Source organism: Acomys russatus, chromosome 3, assembly GCF_903995435.1.
Source record: "Acomys russatus chromosome 3, mAcoRus1.1, whole genome shotgun sequence".
Lineage (NCBI taxonomy): Eukaryota > Metazoa > Chordata > Mammalia > Rodentia > Muridae > Acomys > Acomys russatus.
Window position 1 is genome coordinate 63,577,334 of NC_067139.1, and position 19,811 is coordinate 63,597,144.

At 51.7% G+C, this 19,811-nt stretch overlaps 1 protein-coding gene across 2 annotated transcripts in view; it reads left to right on the plus strand.

Moving 5' to 3' along the window:
- Positions 1-9,294: 9,294 nt before the first annotated feature.
- Positions 9,295-19,811, plus strand: part of Grid1 (glutamate ionotropic receptor delta type subunit 1) — a 735,616-nt gene continuing 725,099 nt past the window's right edge. For both annotated transcript variants that reach the window (XM_051142026.1, XM_051142032.1), the window contains exons 1-2: positions 9,295-9,459; positions 11,805-11,960. In XM_051142026.1, coding sequence (XP_050997983.1) covers positions 9,381-9,459; positions 11,805-11,960 — 235 coding nt within the window. In that variant the 5' untranslated portion in view covers positions 9,295-9,380. The remainder of the gene's footprint in view (positions 9,460-11,804; positions 11,961-19,811) is intronic.

A 19,811-nucleotide genomic window follows, 5' to 3' on the forward strand; every position in this document is an offset into this window, starting at 1 on the left:
AAAAAATGTTCAATGGCAAGAGACCGGTTAGATCACACATGCTGTATCTGATGGGGCAGAACATGGCCAGCTATTAAAGATCACATTATCAGGAAAGGATTATTAAAATGCTAATCAATTGATTTAACATGTATCGAACTCTCCTGGCTATAACAGTTATTGGTCTAGGTGCGAGAAAAGGATAAGCACATTTCCCTCCTTTCTTGGGCTCACTGTCTGCTGTGGTCTTGCACACACTAGGCAAGTCTCCTGCCGTTGGGTTTACTATGAATTTGGAGTCAGGCAATAAGAAAGTGAAAAAATGGAACAACCTCAAGTTCAGGAAGTGGCACTTCAGTTTGTTTCTATCCATGAACAGGTCATTCAGCATGGTGGGACAGTCCTCTAAGCCCAGAACTTGGGAGGCTGAGTCAGGAGGATCCTGAGTTTGAAGCCAGCTTGGGCCACATAGTAAGAGTCAAAACAAAACAAAACAAAAAACCCTTAATGAAGCAACAACAATAACAAAAGAAGATACAACACAAAATCAAGATGGAAAACATCTTGAAATCGCAGGTTGTTGGCCTCAGTGATGGCTGGTGGTCTCTTACAACTGAACTCCCTGCATGATCGCTAATGCATGTGGAGGTTCAGTTGGCTCTGGGGCTGGGGCCCTTGAAGCAGGAAGTTGTTGGGCCAGCTCAGGGTCATCCATGGGTGGCTACTGACATGAACAATCCTTCTAGGATCCTGTCTATTTTCCAGGTAAGAAGAAGAGAGAATGCAGGGGCCATGCCATTCCTCCATCGAGTACCCATCTTTTTATTTTTCATGGGCCAGAGCCTTGGCCAACATGTCATGGCTCAAAAGACCCACAGGGCCAACTGGATGAAGGAAGATGGTGGCTATGGTGTTGCGGGTTCTGGGGATGTCCTTTTCCACATGTTCTAAGCCAGCGCAGACATTGCAACAGGCTTTTCTGTATAGAAAACAAGAAGAGGTTTATGTCTTGAGAGAAACAGGGTGGGATGGCTGGGAAGCAGGGCCAGTTGTCTTCAGCTGGTCTCAGATGCATCTGTCACCTGGTGGCTAGTCCCAGAGGTCTGTCCTGCTGACTCCTGACTCTGGGCCTTGTGCCCCACCCAGGCTAAAGGGGAGTGGTATAGGTCCAAGGGGCTTCCTCCCTGAGAGATGCCCTCTGTCTCACGATCTATTTTCTGGTTTTTATAAGAGGGCATATGTGGCCATTGGTTAGGGGATCTGCAGCCTGGACTCATGTAGGGTTGAGGCTGGAGTTTGTCCCCAGGATTGGATCCTGTGGACCATCCTAAGCTGCTCCAAGTTTGGGCCTTAGATGCTTCATTCTGCTCACTTACTGTAGCTTTGTTAAATCACCAAATTTAACACATCTTTTTTTTCTCTCTCTCTCTCTTGGTTGGGAAGCTGAGTAAAGTTAGCAGGGCTGCCTTTCCTCCTTCCCAGAGGCTCTGCACCATCAGGTTATCCCCTCTTCTTGCTTCTGGTGGCAGCTAGAATGCTTTGGCTTATGGATGCATATCATTCCATACTCTTTCTCTGGAGTAGCCATCTGTGTAGCCTCCCTTTGCTTTAAGGAGACACGATTGTGTGTAGGGGACATTTGGACAATCCCCTTACGTCAAAATACTTAAACCTGCAAATGTTTTATTTCCTCCAAATTAGGGTATAGATATATATCCCAAGGGTTGGAGTGTAGACATTCTTTTTGGAGGAGTGGGGCAGATGGTGGGGCTTGCTGCATCCATGAACTTTCCTGCTGTAAGCTACAGTGATCTCATCTGTAGAGTGGGCATAAGAGCCCTGTTCTGATAAGGTCTTGTGTGGGCCACTGGTAGGGATGGATGCATTATCTGTGTTGAGGATGCCTCTAATGGTTAAGCCCCACCTCCAGACCTCAGAGGGACACTTACCCCTCTTCCCCTTTATCTTTAATCTATCCTGACCCTGAAGACAGATAAAGGGACCTGGGCATTGGGCATGTAATTGCAACACTGGGGAGGTTGAGGTCAGCTCTGGCTATAAAGGGAGACCCTGGCTTCAAAAGCAAAGTAAACAAGAGACCAGCCACTAGCTGTGCATCCTTAGAGCCTCTGACGCTACTCTCTCTCCATCTTGCACTGAGAGGCATGAGGACTGCAGTGCACAGGCCTGGCCTACTAAGGTTTAAGCACAAGCCAGGTTCTCCGACCCTCACCTAGACCCCCTTTATTTCCTCTCCTGTGTCCCCATACCAAAATCCTGGGGACATTTCTATTTTCTGGATAAACTTCTGGATAGTTAGGACTTTGCCTGTGGTTGCTCAGGACATCAGTGATGGACTAAGACTTCTATTATCTTCATATGTCATCTGAAGGAGCCCTGGGGAGCCCTTGTTTCAAGTTGGGCCATGAGGAGTGATCCTTGCAGGCAGCATCTCCTCTCCTCAGGTTTACAGGGTGCTAAGTACACCTTGACCACAAAACAGAAAAAAAAAAAAAAGTCAATCACAATTCCAAGTTTTATAAGACAGAGCCTGCTCCCAGAAATGGGAGTGTCCACTTCAAAAACACTTCAAAAATTAATGTGCGCATACTACATGGATGCACGTGTACTTGGAGGCCACAAGAGGGCACCAGATGCCTAAGTCGCTGAACATGGCTGCTGGGAACAGAACTTGGGTCTTCTGGAAGAACAGTGAGCATTCTTGCCACTGAGCCATCTCTCTAGACCAGTTTAGATTCTTTTATAGATCAGTGGCCCTCTGACTTCCCTAAGATCCCCACTGAAGATACCATGATTGACATGCCTTTGCAGCAATAAGGCCACCCAGGGTGCCTGCTCTGTAGATATGGTTGTAGGAAGGAGTGTGTATGACGTCTGCATCTCCCACCAGCACCATTCTGGCAGCTTCCATCCTAATGCCCTCCAATCTGTACTTCATGTCTTGCTGTTCTTTTCTCAGCCTTTCTTTCCTTCCCTTTTCCTTCCCTTCCCTGCCTTGCCCTGTCCTGCCCTTCTCTTCCCTTTTCCTTCCCTTCCCTTCCCTTCCCTGCCTTGCCCTTCCCTTCCCTTCCCTTCCCTTCCCTGCCTTGCCCTGTCCTGCCCTTCTCTTCCCTTTTCCTTCCCTTCCCTGCCTTGCCCTGCCCTGCCCTTCTCTTCCCTTCCCTTCCCTTCCCTACCCATCCCTTCTTGTCTAGAACACACACTGACATTCTAAACTCCAGTCAAAATCTCAGCTTAGAATTTGCAGGTCTATTGGGCAGTTGTAAGAGGTCTCCGGGCAGCAGTGGGATGGGCTGAGCTCTGGGGTAATCTTTGTCTTGAGTTGGCTGATGAGGGTGTTGGGCCTGACTTAGAGTCTGATGTAGATAGGCAGGCCAGGGTTCAAGTCCCTGCCACTTGGCTCTGCAAAGCACCTAGGGGTAGGATGGTAACTCCCAAAGTTTAATGAGGGCAGAACAGTAGATGTAGGGCTGGTGGAACAGAGTGAAGAAGCTGAACTAGGAACTGTGGCTGGGAAGCTGGGGAGCCAGCAAGACACTGATGAAGACAGGGCCAGACTTTGGGTTTAGAGTGCTGCTCAGGAGACCCTTATTCACACATTGTTGAGCTTAGGCACCCCAGAAGCCTGGCCTACTCTGCAGACTCCTCAAGCTTATAGACCCAAGAGCCTGATTTGGATAGATGTAAACGGGGCTCCTCCAGAGGCCTCAGGCTGAGATGACAGCTCAGAGGGTGTGTCTGGGGGTATAGGACCCAGGGGGGTCCTTAGATCCCTTTGATTGTCCCTTTTAACTTGAGACATCATTGTGCAGGCTCCCCCTTTCTTCACCTGACTTTCAGAACACCTCAAAGAAAGGATAGACCTTCCTGGGGCTCAAGGGACTAAGAGGTCCCAGAATGTTTGTGTGGGAGCCCTGGATGGCCTGGGTTGTGGCTTGACCTGCCACCCTTTCTGGGCAGAGCACCCTTCCTGATCAGAAATCCAAGTCTCTAGCCTGCTTTTTCAAAGGAGGCAATTTTTTTCCACAGGTGACTTTTTGGACTGGTTGATTCTTTCACACTGAGTCTGCTCCAGGTTGCTGATTGTATAATTGGATAAAGGGAAGTCTTTTCCTTATAAAGATAAGGTGCTCCTGTCTGGGTATGCTCACACATGGAATGATCTTTCTCTTCACTGGACCATGGCATGTGACTCCAACAAGATGAAGCCTTTCCCTACTTGGGCTGCCAGCTGTGATGATGCTTGTAATATTGTCGGTGCCCTCAGAGGTGCAGGAAGGAGCCAGGCCAGCAAGTCCTGCCCTGGTGGCTCAGCATCCTGCTACAGGGAGGCTATCCTCAGCTGCACTTTCTCCACCCACACGCTCCTCCATAAAACCGAAGACTAAATCAATGAGCCTTTGAATCATGGAATAAGCTAGACTAGAGATTGCTGGCCTGGGAAATTTGAAAGCAAAACCTCAAGAGGATGACCAAGAGGGAACGCAAACTAAAAAATTACAGTCATATAAAAGAAGATCACATAAATATAAGCACTAAAAATGAGATGAGAGAGGTTGGTAAAAAGGGCAAAGGAGACACGCAGAGCTGGGTCATTCACTCAACAGATGTGCCAGGCAGCTACTGAGGGAATGCGGGGAATAAACAATAGGTAAGTATAGTTTTTTAAAAAAAGGAAAAAGAGGAGGAGGAGGAGGAGCAAAAGGAAGAGAAGAAGGAGGAAGAGGATGAGGATGAAGAGGAGGAGGAGAAGTCATCCTCTGGGAATGTACCCCAGTAGCCTGTGCACACCTGCAGTCCCATTTTGGGATCTGAATCAGGAGCATCTCAAATTCAAGCTGCATGTTGAGAACTTGCTTCAGCAAACAAAACAAAACAAAACAAAACAAAACAAAACAAAGCAACAATGGAAAGCTGCATAGGGGGCAGTGCGTCTCAGGCTTAGGTCCTACCAGTGAGCAAGGGAGCTTGTGTGTAATGGGTGCCCTTTCTTAGATGCCAGCTGACCCCTACATGGCTTGACTTGGGTCTCCGCTTAGCCTCTTTCCAAGTGCACACAAGGGAGCTAAGGTTCTATATCTAAGTCTGTAAACTTCCTAGGGCTGGCAGAGATTTGTCTGCCAGCTGCACCCTTTCTGCAAGTCTGGCTGGACTGCTACAGAAGACTCTAGCCAGCTGTGCTTGGTGGGAGGGAGGAGGAAGATGCAGGTCACTGGTGATCTGGGCAGCTCCCTAGGGGAGAGCATGGTTGCTAGGGCACCTGTGCTAGAGCTGGTTGGTGGTGGCTCAACTTGGGCAGGAGGCTCCTTGGGCTTATGCCAGGATGACAGGCCACAGGGAGGAATAGGAATTCCCAGTATTTTTTCTTGGTGCATGTATTGGCTGGGGTGATGGAGAAAGGAGAGATGTATGTTTCTAGAGTGACAGTCACAATGGTTGTAGTTTCCAAGTGGACCCTCTCTTTGGTTGGACATTTCACCTGCAGCTTTGGTGGCAAACTGCTGGCTCCCAGCAGTACTTAAATGGACAGGCCTGATGGCTACCACCTCCTTCAATGTCCTTGTGTGTAAAATCCTACCTCCTAGGAAGGAAAGGAGGGTTGAGCACTGGTCTTCGTGTGGTGAGTGCTAAATAAATGCAGTTAGAGTCAGCTTAACCGAAGATCCCCTTCACAGAGGCAAGTCCTGGTGTTGGCTGAGCTACAACTAAAGGATTGGACTGATTGACTCACTCATCTTTTTTTTTAAAAAGGTATTTAATTTTATTTTATGTGCATAGGTGTGGGGGGTGTTAGAGCCCCTGGCACTGGAGTGACAGTTGTGAGCTGCCATGTGGGTGCTGGGAATTGAGCCTGGGTCCTCTGGAAGAACAGCCAGTGCTCTTAACCACCGAGTCATCTCTTTAGACTCACTCTTGGTTTCTGTAAGTACACCTTTGTGCAGTGAGGAATAACCCAAGAAGACGGAGTCCTGGTTCTCCCAACATATTATCCATCCTATGTCTTGGGCAAATCCCCATTCTGTGAGCATTAGTCTTTTCCTCTGTGCAGTGGGCATGCATTCCGAGGCTGAGGCACTGGTGGCTCGCCTTCCTTCTCTAGGCTCTCACAGGGCGGTGAACTTGTATTGCCGTGCCTCAGTTTAACAAACCTGATTTTGTCAGGCCTAGCGGCACACACCTTTAATCCCAGCATTCTGGAGGCAGAGGCAGAGGCAGGCGGATCTCTGTGAGTATGAGGCCAATCCGGTCTACACAGCATGTTTTAGGACAGCCAGGGATGTGTAGTAGATTGGACACTCTAAGGGGTGACTCCATCACATTTACTATCTTCCCACCATGAAGTCAGTTCCCGCAGAAACCAAATGTTTGTTTTGTCTCAAAAACAAAGTAAAACAAAACAAAACAAAAGACCCAATAACAAAATAGAAAAAGGAGAAGAAGAGGAGGAGGAGGAGGAGGAGGAGGAGGAGAAGAAGAAAAAGAAACCTAATTTTGAAGGAGTTCTGCAGCTTCAGAGATGGTCAGGGCTTGTCAGGGCGGAGCTCAACCAGAAAGAAAGCCTGGATGAGCAAGGCCCCTGGCCTCGCCCCCTCTGAGAGCTGCCAATCCAAACTTCAGAAGATGTCAGTCTTCCTGCCTAGGGGTGGGTCGGCTCTTGGCTCCAGTGATCTCTGGACTTCTCTAGAAGTGACAGTTGCACAGATTTCCCCTAAGGGCAGGGAAGCGGTGTGCAGGGCCTTCTGGTTTGGCCTGGCTGTGCGGCGTGTTCTGTGGACCAGCTTCATGGCCGCAGCAGCCTCCGTGGATCACCTGGGGATGGTGAGTGACTGGGTCGCCTGGGAGTTTGAAAGCAAGGAGTGCCCAGCTTAGGAGGGGAGGTTTCTCCAGGCCAAAAGTTTTCAGGGGCTCCGACTTGAGAGGTGACCTGAAGGTCTCCAACTGTCTACTCATCCAGATTAGAATGTGTGTGTGTGTGCGCGCGCGCGCGTGCGTACATGTGTGTGCGCAGTGCTGTGTTTTCTGTATTTGGAAGGGGCTCCTGAGGCTTGCCTCACAGTAAGTAATCTTTCTGCTTCCACCTAGCAAAATAAACAAGGATAACATCTGAGTGGGTGTGCCCCATGTTCACCCAGCTTACACACTGCAGTGACGAGAACAAGATGACCTGGTGGCTCTTGACCTTTGATTGGAGACTCTAAAGGTGGACAACACCGCACTTAACCACCTTTGCACCGTGGAGTCAGTTCCCACAGGAACCAAACTGTTAAGACACTGAAGCTGATGAGACTTTATTTCTCGCTTCCCTGCAACTTTTCAGCTGGGGAAAGCTGGAACTTTGTAGAGCTGAAAACTGGAGACATAGGCAATTTCCCTCTCCCACCACAACGTCGTTAAGTTTCTTGAAAAAGTGATTGTGTGGGACGACACTCAGTCCTGTAGCCCTGCCTCCCGCCTGCAGCTGTGGTCATTTCTCTCTTCTTGCTCACTATGCCCTCTCATCACAGAACAGTATTCCTTGATGTTTCCCCAGCCACATTTCAGACATCGGCTAACGGCTTCCAGGCCCCTCCTGGCCTCTCTGCACAGCCTCCTCTCCAAACCCTTTAAAAGCAGAATTTGCCAGTGACAACTAACTGGCTGGCAGCAACACACACACACACACACACACACACACACACACACACACACACACACAAATGCACGCTACCCACTCAATCCTTTCTTTTCTTCCTGTCTTGGCTCACTAGCAGCACCGAATGCCTGCAAGCTTCTCTCCTGTAGTAGTAGCCTTTGGAACTATAATCTCCCCTGGGAAGCCATGGCTGCCTTTCCCCATCAGGCTAAGTCAGGGCCCAGGCCTGAGGCGCCTCAACTGCCCCCTCCACATCATCTTATGACCTGCAGCCGTCTATCTTTCCCACGGTTCTGGGCGCTCCAGGCAAGGCTGCAGTTGAGTCTATCTTGGTCCCTTGAACCCAATGCTCATCCTGGCGTCCAGTTCTGCTAGGCTCAGCTGGATCCAGTTTCCGAGGGAACCAGAATACCGGAAGGTTCAACTCTCTCCCTGAAATCTTGGGTGTATTAAGTGGAGCTCCATCCAACTAGGACCTGAGGGGAGACAGGATTGTAAACCCGGATTGGCCCCCCCCCCCCACTCCTCCCTGGCTCGATCCCTCAGCAGCTTCACCCTTTATAAGGTGGTGGTCCTCCAGAGGCTGGGGACCTGGAGGCGACGGGAGCCCGGCTCTGCTTCTGCGGCTGGGAACGGGCTCTCCGCCCAGGCTCGCGCTAGGAGGCTTCCTGCAGGTCGCTGTCTGAGCGCGCCGGCCGCTTGGAAGGCTCCTCACGTCCAGGCGCCGCGGTCACGGCTGCGCCGGTTTCCGGCCATGAATTGAGCTTCAGAGTCTGAGCCTCCTGCCCGACTCCGGGCGCAGTGCACCGCCCCGGAGGCGGGGGATGGACGCCCGCCGAAGTCCGCCGGGACAGCCAGGGTTCGAGCCCGCCGCCCGCCAGCTAGCACCCGGGGTGCCTGGCTCGGTGTCCCGGGTCTTGTGGTCTCTCTGCAGGTTGCCCCGAGTCGGGGGTCCGGTTCCGAGAGCGGCTGTCCGTTCCGATCACGGAAAGGACTGCAGGCTCTTGGTTGAAGTCCCCTAGGGCCAGCGAGACCCCGGTCACCGAGGGTTGTTGGCGGTTGTGTCTTCTGGGTTTCCCCAGCGAACCCGGAGGCCAGGCCCGCAGGGCCAAGCCTCGTCTCGCCGCAGATAGGTCAGGTCCCCATCGTGGTGCCAGCCTCTTAGCATCCCCTAGTCCGGAGCTCGGAGCACTGGGCGCCCCCTCCGAGCAAGAGCGGGCGAGCGGCGCACGGCGAGGCTAGGGCTCCGCAGTCACGTGGTGGAGAGGAGGGCGGAGGGGAGTGAGGCGGGCGGGAGGAGTGGGGGAGCGCCGCCGAGGGGGAGGGGGAGGGGAGGGGGCGTCCTCCGCAGTTCGCTCCTCGCTTCAGACACACAGCCAGCCCGGAGCCGCCGCGCGGGCCGGGCCGCCGCCGCCTCTGCCTCTGCCGCCCCCAGAGCCGCTCGTGCTGCTGGAAGCGCCGCCGCCACAGCCGCGGGCCGCCCCCGCCGCGCCGGCCTGGGCTCGGGCTGCGAGCGCCGCCGCAACCGCAACCAGAGCCGGCGCGGGAGCCCGAGAGCGCTGGGCTGGGCTGGGCTGGGTTGGGGCGGGCGCAGGGCGCAGGGGCGGGAGCGCGGGGGAAGACGCACGGGCGGGCTCGGCTCTCCCGGGGAGCGGCCCGGGACTGCACCGGGACCGGCGCCTCCCCGCTCCGCGCTGCCCTCGGCCTCGCCCCGGGCCCGGGCGGATGAGCCGCGCGCCCGGGGGACATGGAAGCGCTGACGCTGTGGCTTCTTCCCTGGATATGCCAGTGCGTTACGGTGCGGGCCGACTCCATCATTCACATCGGTGAGCTCGGAGGGCGGACGGGCCGAGACTGGGCGGGGGGCCCCCAATAGAGCCGGTGACGCGGGGCGTCCAAACTTGGCGGTTCCCCGGGCCGAGGGGCTCAGCAGGCGGTGTTCCCCCGAAGGCCCGCGCCACCCCGCGGAGGAGCTGTGCTCCGGCCGCTCGGCGCTCCTGCGGGCACCTAGTTGCTACCCGGGGCTCCTGTTAGTGCGCGGGGCCCCGCGGCCTCTGCCGTCAGTTAGGGCCGCAGCTGCGGGGAACCCGGGGATAGACGCTTGTCGAGATGCGTGCTCCTGGCGGGGCCGTCGGAGGGCTGGGCCCTTTAGCACCGCCTGAGCATTTGGGGCCAGGGGCGGACAGGGCTGCGGGCTAGCTAAGTTGGCAGGGCAAGATCAAAGAGGCCAAAGCGGAACCATGTGTGACTGTGGATGGGTGCTGTCAGCATGCCCGTGTGTATGCACCTGGCACGATGTTGGTGTCACTGTGAGAGGGCGTTGGGGTGTGTGGGGCTATCTGAGCGTGTGTGTCAGTGCGACGGCCGCGTACTGTCAGCCTGTTAGAGTGGACACAGTGCTTACCCGTTTCCCCGGTATGTGTCTGTGTAGCTCTTGGTGTAGGTGTGTGAGTGTATTTGTTTGTGGCAACTGCAGCTCGGTCCTGGACAGTCCTAGAGTTTCTGTCTGATCTAAGTCTAGGGGCCAGCGTATAGTCTGAGTGGTAGAGATGGAGGGAAGGAGCGTGGGCAGTGGGGTGGGGTGGGGGTGCTGAGCAGAAAGAGACGGGTGGAGAGGAAGACGATGAAAAGCGGAGGAAGGGGTGATCGGAGGAGGGGTAGTGGTCGGGAGTTCGGAGCAGAATGGCTTGGATCTGGAGAAGTTGGGCCCGGCTGGAGGGCTGACAGCGGTCGCTTTGGGAGAGCCCCTCCGCAGTCGCCTTTCCGGAAGTTGGGAAAGACCAGCGAACGCAGACGAACTGGGGGTTGGGAAGTGTGAGAAAACGTGGCTGATGTTACCCGCTGGGCAGGAGGAGGAAGGGGTGATGAGGGACCGAGTCTCGAATCCAAGGGCTGCAGCTCCCCTCCGGAGCTGGGCCAGGATCCAAACCTGCTTCCCGCCCAGGAGCCGGCGTGGGTCTCACGGTCAGCAATGCGGCTCCTCCAGTGTAGTGAGGAATCCGGGAGCTGAGTCCCTCTCCTACCCAGCTGTCGGCTCCAGGACAATTAGAAAGCCAAGCGATAGGACCTTGGCGACCCTCAGCACCTGGCAAGGGGGCTGCGGCTGGGGACCCCAGAGCGGCGTTACAAATGATCTTTGCTGTAAAGGCAGGGTCAGCGAAGCAGTGTAACGCGCGAAAGCTTCAGGTCGGCCAGAGCACTGGAGGAGCTTGTCGGTGCTTCTAGAAGGACCGTTCAAGAGTGGTTTCTTTTGGGACTCTCAATCTAGCTAGAGAGAATGTCTAGGGGTATAGGATACAGCCCCACCCCCTGCGTACATACAGGAAGAGGAAGTGAGGGACATAGAGCAGAGGGACCAGGCCTTCCAGCTTCTTGGCCACACAAGATTCTGGCTACCAATGCTTTATGCTTGAAGGGGAAACCCCACCCCCCAAACCCAAAAACACCCAAACCCAAAACACCCCCAAACCTCTTGGTGCTGCAGAGCCCTCTGTGGACTACCTGCTCACTTCTGCATTCAGGAGGGAATGCGAAGGAGAAAAGGAGTCGCCACTCCATCTTGGAATTGGGATAGAGGACATTGCTCTTCTGGAGACTTCACTCTGGCTCCTGGGATGGGATTTATGGGACCACGGCAGGTGCATTTGAGCCGGAGGAGGCTACCTCAGCTTGTTACATCTTCTGTTTGGGGCATGGCTGGGACATGTTGTGCTTTGATTACGAAGCACATGTCACCTGGTGGTAGCATGTGGGGTATGCATGTGTAACTCCTGCCAACTGTGCACGTGTGCAGCGTGGGGAGGGGAGCATCCCCTGTTTGGGGAGCACCCCCTGTTTGGGGAGCATATCCTGTTTGGGTTATGGTGGGAGTTCTTTAAACTACCCAATCAACACAGGCTCCTGAACTGAGACTAGTGCCTCATGCCTGTAACTTCACTACTTGGGAAGGCTGAGGCAGGAGAAATCACCATGAATTCAATGCCTGCTAGAGCTACAGAAGGAGACCCTGTCTCAAAAAAGTGTTATAAACAAAACCAAACCTCAAATCCTAGCTCCACCCCCCCCCCACCACTTGGTATCTAGTGGTCCAGGCAGTGGCCTGACCCTGGGGGCAAAGGTTGGTGGGAAGGGGTCCTCTGCAGGCCTGGTCTTGACCCCTCTTCTTCCTCAGGTGCCATCTTCGAGGATAACGCAGCCAAGGACGACCGGGTGTTCCAGTTGGCTGTATCGGACCTGAGCCTCAATGATGACATCTTGCAGAGCGAGAAGATCACTTACTCCATCAAGGTCATCGAGGCCAATAACCCGTTCCAGGCGGTTCAGGAAGGTGAGTGGCCACTGAGCCCATCCGTGAGTCACTAGGCTGCAGCCAGTGAGGCCGTAGGGCAATGGGTCCAGGCAGGGTTGCAACGTAGGGCCGCTCTGTACTGTCTGCAGAAGGGGAGAGTCTCTATGCACCGCCAGCCGGGCTCCTGGCAGAACTGTGCGGCTCCTTTCCAGCCAGGTGGATGCGCGTGTGCTCCGCGCTGCAGAGCAGGCGTGTGGCTCAGGGCGGTCTTTGTTTCTCGTGTGTTTGTGAGTGGGTGTGTCTTCGTGTCGGTTCCCGTTGTCGTGTGCACCTCCCCAGAAGCATCTTGTGGCCTGCAGACCGCGAGAGCCTGGCGCTCAGAGCTCATCCTATGTGCCTTGTCTGTCGCACAGCCTGATTTGCGCTCGGTTGCACACCCTGTGGGTCCTTGAAGCTTCTGCCCCGCGGTTCCTCGGCTTCTCTCTGCCTCTCTCCACTGTTTGGAACAGCCGGTTTCTTTGCTTGCGCCAGAACCGCGAACCTAGGAGGCGTTGCTGCCTGGACCGGAGGTGGGCGCTGTTTGATCAAGAAAAGAGCCCAGTGGACTAAGTCTGATGGAAGGAAAATCCTAGCTGGCCAGGGCAGCAGTCTGTGCTGTCTCGAATAGGCTAGCAGAGGCAGGGGCAACAGGTGGGCAGCCAGCGAGGCCACCACTGTTTGCTGGCTTCGTCTGGCACATGCACTCCTGGACTGTACTTATGTAAGTGCAGGCAACACACACATATACATAAGATAACGGGAGGTGCTGTTTTCAGCATTGGCAGCTGTCTCCTGTCTGATGTCTTCTGATGCATTAGTGACAGCAGCTCCCTCCGCCTTTCCTTCTTCTGCGTTTCCTTCGCTCCTACTTGAAGTGTCCTCACTCACGTTGCTGATTCCTGGTCAAGGCCCTGACAGGCACTTGCTCAACCATGCTCCTTCCTACCCCCTCTTCATTGTCTTGTTTACCACAAGCACAGCTCCATTGTGGTGCTCGTGCCCTGTGGTGAGGATGCGGAAGCATAGCTTTCAGGGACATCTTCCCAGAACTGGCAGGGCTATGGGGCAGGGAGGAAGTGAGCATGAGCAAGCAGACTGGGAGCTCTGCTGTCAGTCTCTCCCTGGGCTTGCTGGGCCTAGGGTCTTCCTGTTGCCTTGGGTTGAATACTGCCTGTCAGTCTCCTGGTACCTTCAAGGATGAGGAGAGTCAGTGATGGATGTAGTTTTCAGTCTTCACGTGGCACGGAGGGCCTGTGAGAGCCTCCTGGTTTTAGGTACAGCAAAGGACAGAAAGGTGACCAAGCCGTTGGGGGAGGGACTGTCTGCCTGTAAAGGCTCAAAGGGTGAAGGATGTCTTAATTTCCTACATCTTCAGTCCCACTTCAGTGAGTGGGGTGGGGCTGGTATTATTTATTATGAGAACTGCCTTGGCTGGTGAGGTGGGTCAGTAGTTATTAACACTTCCTGTTTTTGAGGAGGACCCTGGTTTGATTCCCAATATCCATAAGGTGTCTCACAGCTGCCTGTGACTTCAGTTCCAGAAGTACATGGCACCCCCTTCTGGCCTCTGCTGGCACCTGCACAAATGTGGCACACTTTCATATTCAGTCAAAACATTCATTCACTTAAACTAATGTGAAAGGCTGCTTCCACCATTGGCAGATGTCTGTTGTCTAACGTCCTGTGATGTAGAGTCACGGGGGAGTACCTGTCTTTCGTGTATGCCTACATCCCACCATCTGTCTTCAGATGGCCCTGACCTCAGAATTCTCTACCTCTCCACCCCCACCCCCCTGCCCCATGTGTGTGTTTTCATCATGGCTCCTTGGGGGCCTCTGCCCGTGGTCCATATCACATTGGCTCACTCTACTATGGTTGTGGCTCTGATGACTCTCTGCATAGTGTAAGGCGTCCTTTGCTCATTCCTTTTGCCCCTGAACGAAGCACAGCTATCTCCACCAGAAGTACCCCAGCGACTGAAGGTGCCGGTCTTATACAGGCTTATAACCCAAGGCAGGATGCACACATGGATGGATTTGTGCAGCCGGGTCCCTGGAGAGGTCATCTCTGTTAACAGGAGCAGCTGTCACACGGCTCCAGTTGATTTGAGCCTTGTTGGCGGGAAAAGTCTTTTTCTTTTTTTCTTTAAGAGAAGCCCAGGGCTACACTTCAGTGTCAAGTATAACTTTTGGGGGGCGTTTTGCTCTGTAGCTCAGGCTACTCACTTGCTTAAGCCTCCTGGATGCTAAGATTATAGGCGAGCCTTAACTTCATCACCACACTTGGCTTTCATATCTGGTTTTTAACTTGTCAACCAATGGACCAATTTGAACAACAAACAAAGCATAGCTTTGTGCCATTTGACCTTCAAGCCCCAGATGCAACTTTGTCCTGGCAATAAAGGCTCCAGCCAGGGCCATTTAAAACGAATTTTTACTTTTTTTTATGGTTGTTAGTTTCTTTATTTGTGTAACTGGAAAAATGTCTCAGTCTCCAAGGATGGCAAGTTGACAATCTCAGAAGGGTCTGAGAATATTTCTGCACATTTGGAACAAGGGAGTTAGATGTTGAGGGTTGGTGGTTTTCTAGGTAAAGAAACACTGGCCAGGTGCTGTTGCTGGTCTGGTATGTGCTGGTTAAAGCTGGCATGCACTTCAGCCTTGGCAATGACACGGTGTGAAATTCATCTTGTTATCCATCCCATACTTTGCACAGCTTCTGGTGCCTAGAAGGGGAGGGAGGAGCTATCTCTGGGGGCCCTGGGAAAAGCCTAGCATTTCTTAGCAGCTTCTTCCCCTCTGCCTTGCGCTTGTGGACCAAGTATTCAGCTCACTGGATCTCAAACCAAGTATTCAGCTCACTGGATCTCCTTTCTTGGCTGCGTTCTATGGGGTACTTGTCTGCCCAGTCGCTGGCTCTAGCTGCGTGGCTAGCCCAGCCTTTTCTACTGAGCTTGGATGTTTCCTGCAGAGGGCATTATTTGGGGGATGGAGAGCAAGGGGATCCTGAGACTCAGTCTTTACCATAGAGAGGACATGTGCTGAGTGTGTTCCAAGCAAGAGGTCTGGGGGGCGGGGGAGGGTGGAGTGATGCCTTGTTTTAATTTGAGAGGAAGCACTGTGACCCAGGGATGAGGACCTGATTGCCGAAGCCTGGAGAACTCTAGCAGAGAGCCGGCCTCGCTTGTTGTACAACCTGGGGGAGTCTTGGCCCTGAGCTGAGACTTCTGCTTCTAGATCTGTTAAAAGGAAATAATTGTAGTAGCTGCCTCCTGGGACTATTGGGGGGATTAAATGATATGAGACGTGTATAAATTGCCTGCATGAGGCCCGAGGTTGGTGTTGGGCAAACACTAATTCCCTCCCTATTCTCTGACCCAGCTATGACTTTTCTTCAGCGTCTCTTAAGGGCCTTGACAGTTTCAGCTACATAGTTTCTTAAGCTTAGTGAATTCCTTGAGAGAGAACCCTAAATGACCTTTTCATTTTCAGCTTTTAACCCCCTCCCCCAATTATAAAAGGAATGCATGGCTACAATGAACATGTGCTACTTTTCAAATGTAAGAAAGAAAGAGGCCAATGCATGCTCATTATATAAAATGTGGAAAGGTGCGGAAAGCAGCAAGGAGTAGAACAAAATCCCCCTGAATCCTACTGCATTATTTCCTTCCAGTCTTTTCTTCCGTTGAATTTTATAAATGAAGAGGGCTCTCATTCTGCTTCATGTGGGTTTTTCTGAAACCTCCATGAACTAATTGTAAACATTACGTCTGGTGCTTGCATGTGTTTTCCAATATACACAGTTTTTATCTTTCCCTTCCTTCCTTTCTTCCTTTTCTTTCTTTCTTAAAAAGAAGACATGGCATCATTTATGATGAGATATACACAGTTAAGTAATTCTGAAGAAAACAAGAAACTCTACCTGGATGTGCTGGCCATAAGATTTATACCTATGATTTCCCCAGGTCAGCCGTACAAACTCCTTATAAACACTGTCTTTTTAGGATAGTGTGTAGTGTGCAGAATAGATACTTTGTGAGGGTCTAAAATGAATAGGCAATGGCACAGGTCCGTTAAGGCTCTAAAATGTTGCATCTTTGATTGTTAAAGTTTGCATTGACAAGTATGGAAAGTTGTGTTCTACAAGACAAATATGGGAAAAGATACTAATTTGTTGAAAAAGTCATACTGTTTCTCAGTGCCTGCTCAAGCAGAAGATTATGTAAATGCATAAAAGAACTGGCTGAACGTGAGTTGCCTTTCACAAAATCATCTTTTACTGTGAGTAAAAGACGCAAGTTATTGGAGATGCTGTAGACGTGTCTGTCACATCAAGAAAGGATAATGGCTCAAGAGAGAGGCAGAGGAAAGTACACAAGACTGGTATTCTTTAGTTGCCAGAAGCACAGGAGCGTTTGAAAAGACATGGTAAGATGGGCTGGAGATGTAGCTCAGTTGGTAGAGTGCTTGTCTCACCCCGGCTTTATCCCTCAGACCACACAAACCAGGTGTGGTGATGCTCGCCTGTAATGTGAGCGCTTGGGAGGTCGGGGCAGGACCACAAGTTTAAGCTCGTCCTCAGCTACAAAGTAATACTGGCCTGAGCTACATGAGACCTTGCTCTAAAAAAGAAGAGGTACATGTGGAGGGAGAGACAAAGTAAAGAATGGGGGGGGAGTGTTAAGGTGCTCACCCACCATGACCCTGAGCCCCATGTTTAACTCACATAAAAAACAAAACAAAACAAAAAGCTAAAGTTACCCAAATATAGTTTATTGCTGCCAGAATGAAGAAATGTGGTTAAACACACACACACATACACATACACACACTGTACACACACACACACACACAAACACACATTGTACACACATACACGCAGATACACACACACAAACACACATTGTACACACACACACACACACACACACACACACACACACACAGGAAGGAAGGTCTGGCAAGCTTCCCCTCCTTGTCTTCCTGGTGGGCACCCCAACCCTCACTTGCCACACTAGTGTTGAGTTCTGCAGGAGACTCTGTTTCCTTGACCACGAGGTACTTTTTTGCTTCACATCTGACACCCCTGAGGGTGTCTTCCTCAGGATACTGGAGACATTGCCTGCGGCTCTGAGTGAGTGTGACATTCATGTCATTAAAAAGGTGTCTCCAGGCCCACTGCCACCATTGCACCGCTTAGATGTACTTGTTTTCTCTTGGAACACAGACTTTATTACCCCAAATTTAGTTGGTTAAAAGAGCACAGTTTATTGCTAGACGAGTCCAAGGCTGACGTGGACTCACTGGGCTAAGGCGCAGGGGGTGGCATACACAGTGCCTTAGGGTCGGTCACCCTAGGCCAGAATTGCGTCCTTGCCTTCTCTACTTCCTTAAAGCTGTTTCCTCCTCAGCTCAGGGCCTCACGATTCTCCTCCAAAACTCAGAGCAGCGAGCCAAGTCCTTTTCACATCGTGTCAGCTGACCCCATCTCTCTCTTCCAGGGACAATCAAGAGTGAGCTCCCCGTTTTAAGGTTAGCTGATTCGAAAACTGAATTCTATAAATAGCCTATGTTCTCCTGTGCCACATAGCAAGCATAGTCCCAGTTCTGGGGACTAGGACATGAGTGGATTTGTGGGTCACTATTATGCAGCCTCTGTGTGCCTGTTGTGGCCAGAGCACGTTGCCAGCCTCTACTTTTCTTTCCATTTCATTTGGTTTTCGGCATTGCTCACTGCCTCCTTGATATGTCTCTAGTCTCATCCAGAGTGACTAGAGTCGTTTGGGATGCACGGCTGGCTGGGTTTTCATTCCATAGAGATGTTCTGCAGGTATCACACTGTAGGCCTGTGGGGCCACTACATAACTCACCTGTATTTTGGGATGGCACCTGGCTCCTCTTCTGGGCTAGGAGGCTGCTTGTACATGCACAGAGGAAATTTCGGTTGGACTAGCCATACTGTAAGTGTGGGCTGCACTCAGGTCTCAGCCTCGCTTTCTGCCCAGGAAGGCTCAGCCTCCACCTCCCATTGCCCCCTCTGTTTACCTGAATCCTTGCCATGGTCAGTCTTGCTTTGGTGCCGTGGGCAGAGGAGGCGGAGGGAGGGAGGGAGAGAGAGAGAGAGACATACACACACACACAGAGACACACACACAGACACACACACACACACACACACACACACACGAGAGAGAGGCTTTTCTTGGCCCCTCAGCACTGCTGCCAGTGATGTATCAACTCCAAAGATGTGTGCCAAGATTGCAGGTGCACAAAGTTCTTTGCTAAAGTCCGGCTAGGTACTAGGAACTGTAATCCCCGTCTCTGCATTCCCCACAGGCTTTTGCTCCAGGGTTTAGGGTTCTTCTTCAGTGGTCAGTGGGATCATTTTAGTGCATATGCACACACATACGTGCCCTCGTACATGTGAACATACATGTCTCTAAATGCATACGTGTGAGTTCATACCCTTTTTCTTATTTTTTTTGGTAAAAAGGATTTTATTTATTTTATGTAAATAAGTGCTCTATCTGTATGTACACCTGCATGCTAGAGGGGGGCGTTAGAGGGTATAGATGGTTGTGAGTCAACATGTGGTTGCCAGGAATTGAACTCGGGACCTCTGGAAGAGTAGACAGTGCTCTTAACCACTGAGCCATCGCTCCAGCCCCCACCCTTTTTCATTTTTATAGGTTGTGTGTCTGCCCCATTCATCTCCTCATGTTTTGGAGTTAGACCCTCACAAGTTTCTATCTTTCCCTTCTCTGCCCTCCAGATTGGCATGTGGGGCTTACCTGAGAGTAAGCCAGAGGGCGTCTTATGCCAGGTATGTAGTAGGAGGCCACAGTCTAGTGAGGCTCTCCGTGCTGCCTCTGAACTGGTGTGTCTGCACGTGTGTGGACATCCTCCAGCTCACATGATGACACCAGGGCTATTTCTCCAGGATTTTCTTGGAGGTCCTTATGACTGTCCCTCAGCACTCATAGCCACATCCTGTAGGACCAGGCAGGGAAGAGAGACTGTTGAAATCTGCCTCTCTTCTGAGTTGTTCACCCTTGTCATGGTTTGCGCCGGGAGTATCCTCTACATGCCTGCTGCTTTTGGGGCCTGGTGGAATCTGTAAGAAGTGGGGTCAAGTGGGAGATGTTCAGTGCTTGAGAGTATGCTCTCAAAGAGAAAACCACTTCCTGTCTCTGCTCCCCCACCCCCACTTCCTGGCCCGGAGGTGAGCGCTCTGGCCTCGCCATGTGTTTCTACCATGATGTGCTATGTCACCCCGGCCCTGAAAGCAACAGGGCCAACTGCAGGCCCTAGTGGACCCCCACTTCTCACAAACTGTTATGTCAGGTTTTTTGTCATAATATCAAAGCTGGCTAACCCAGCTCTCTAGAAAATAGTGTTGACTCGCAAGTTGAAATGTTGGATTTGGACTGCTTTTAAAACATATTTAGTTCAATTTAATCCAACGTTAGATGTGACTTCTTCTGGATTTTCTATGCAGGGCCATGCCTGTGAGAGGCTGGGGCGGTAGGAGGAGAGTGCGAGGAGACATAATTACAGCTGAATAAGAGTGATGAGATCAAAAGGTCTGCTGTACAGGGTGGGGTGTATAGTTAATGGCGATCCATTGTATTTTTCTTTCTTTCTTTCTTTCTTTTTTTTTTTGATCCATTGTATTCTTGGGAAAGGCTGAAGGTAGATAATAATAAGCATTCTTATTACAGACATCTTTGGGAAATGCATTGTATGATTAGCTATATCTAAACATTCCTCAGTGTATATGGATACAGCAACTACAGAGTCTTATATGACACTGAAATAAAACCCCAAAAGAATCTTGCTCCAGGCCTGGCCA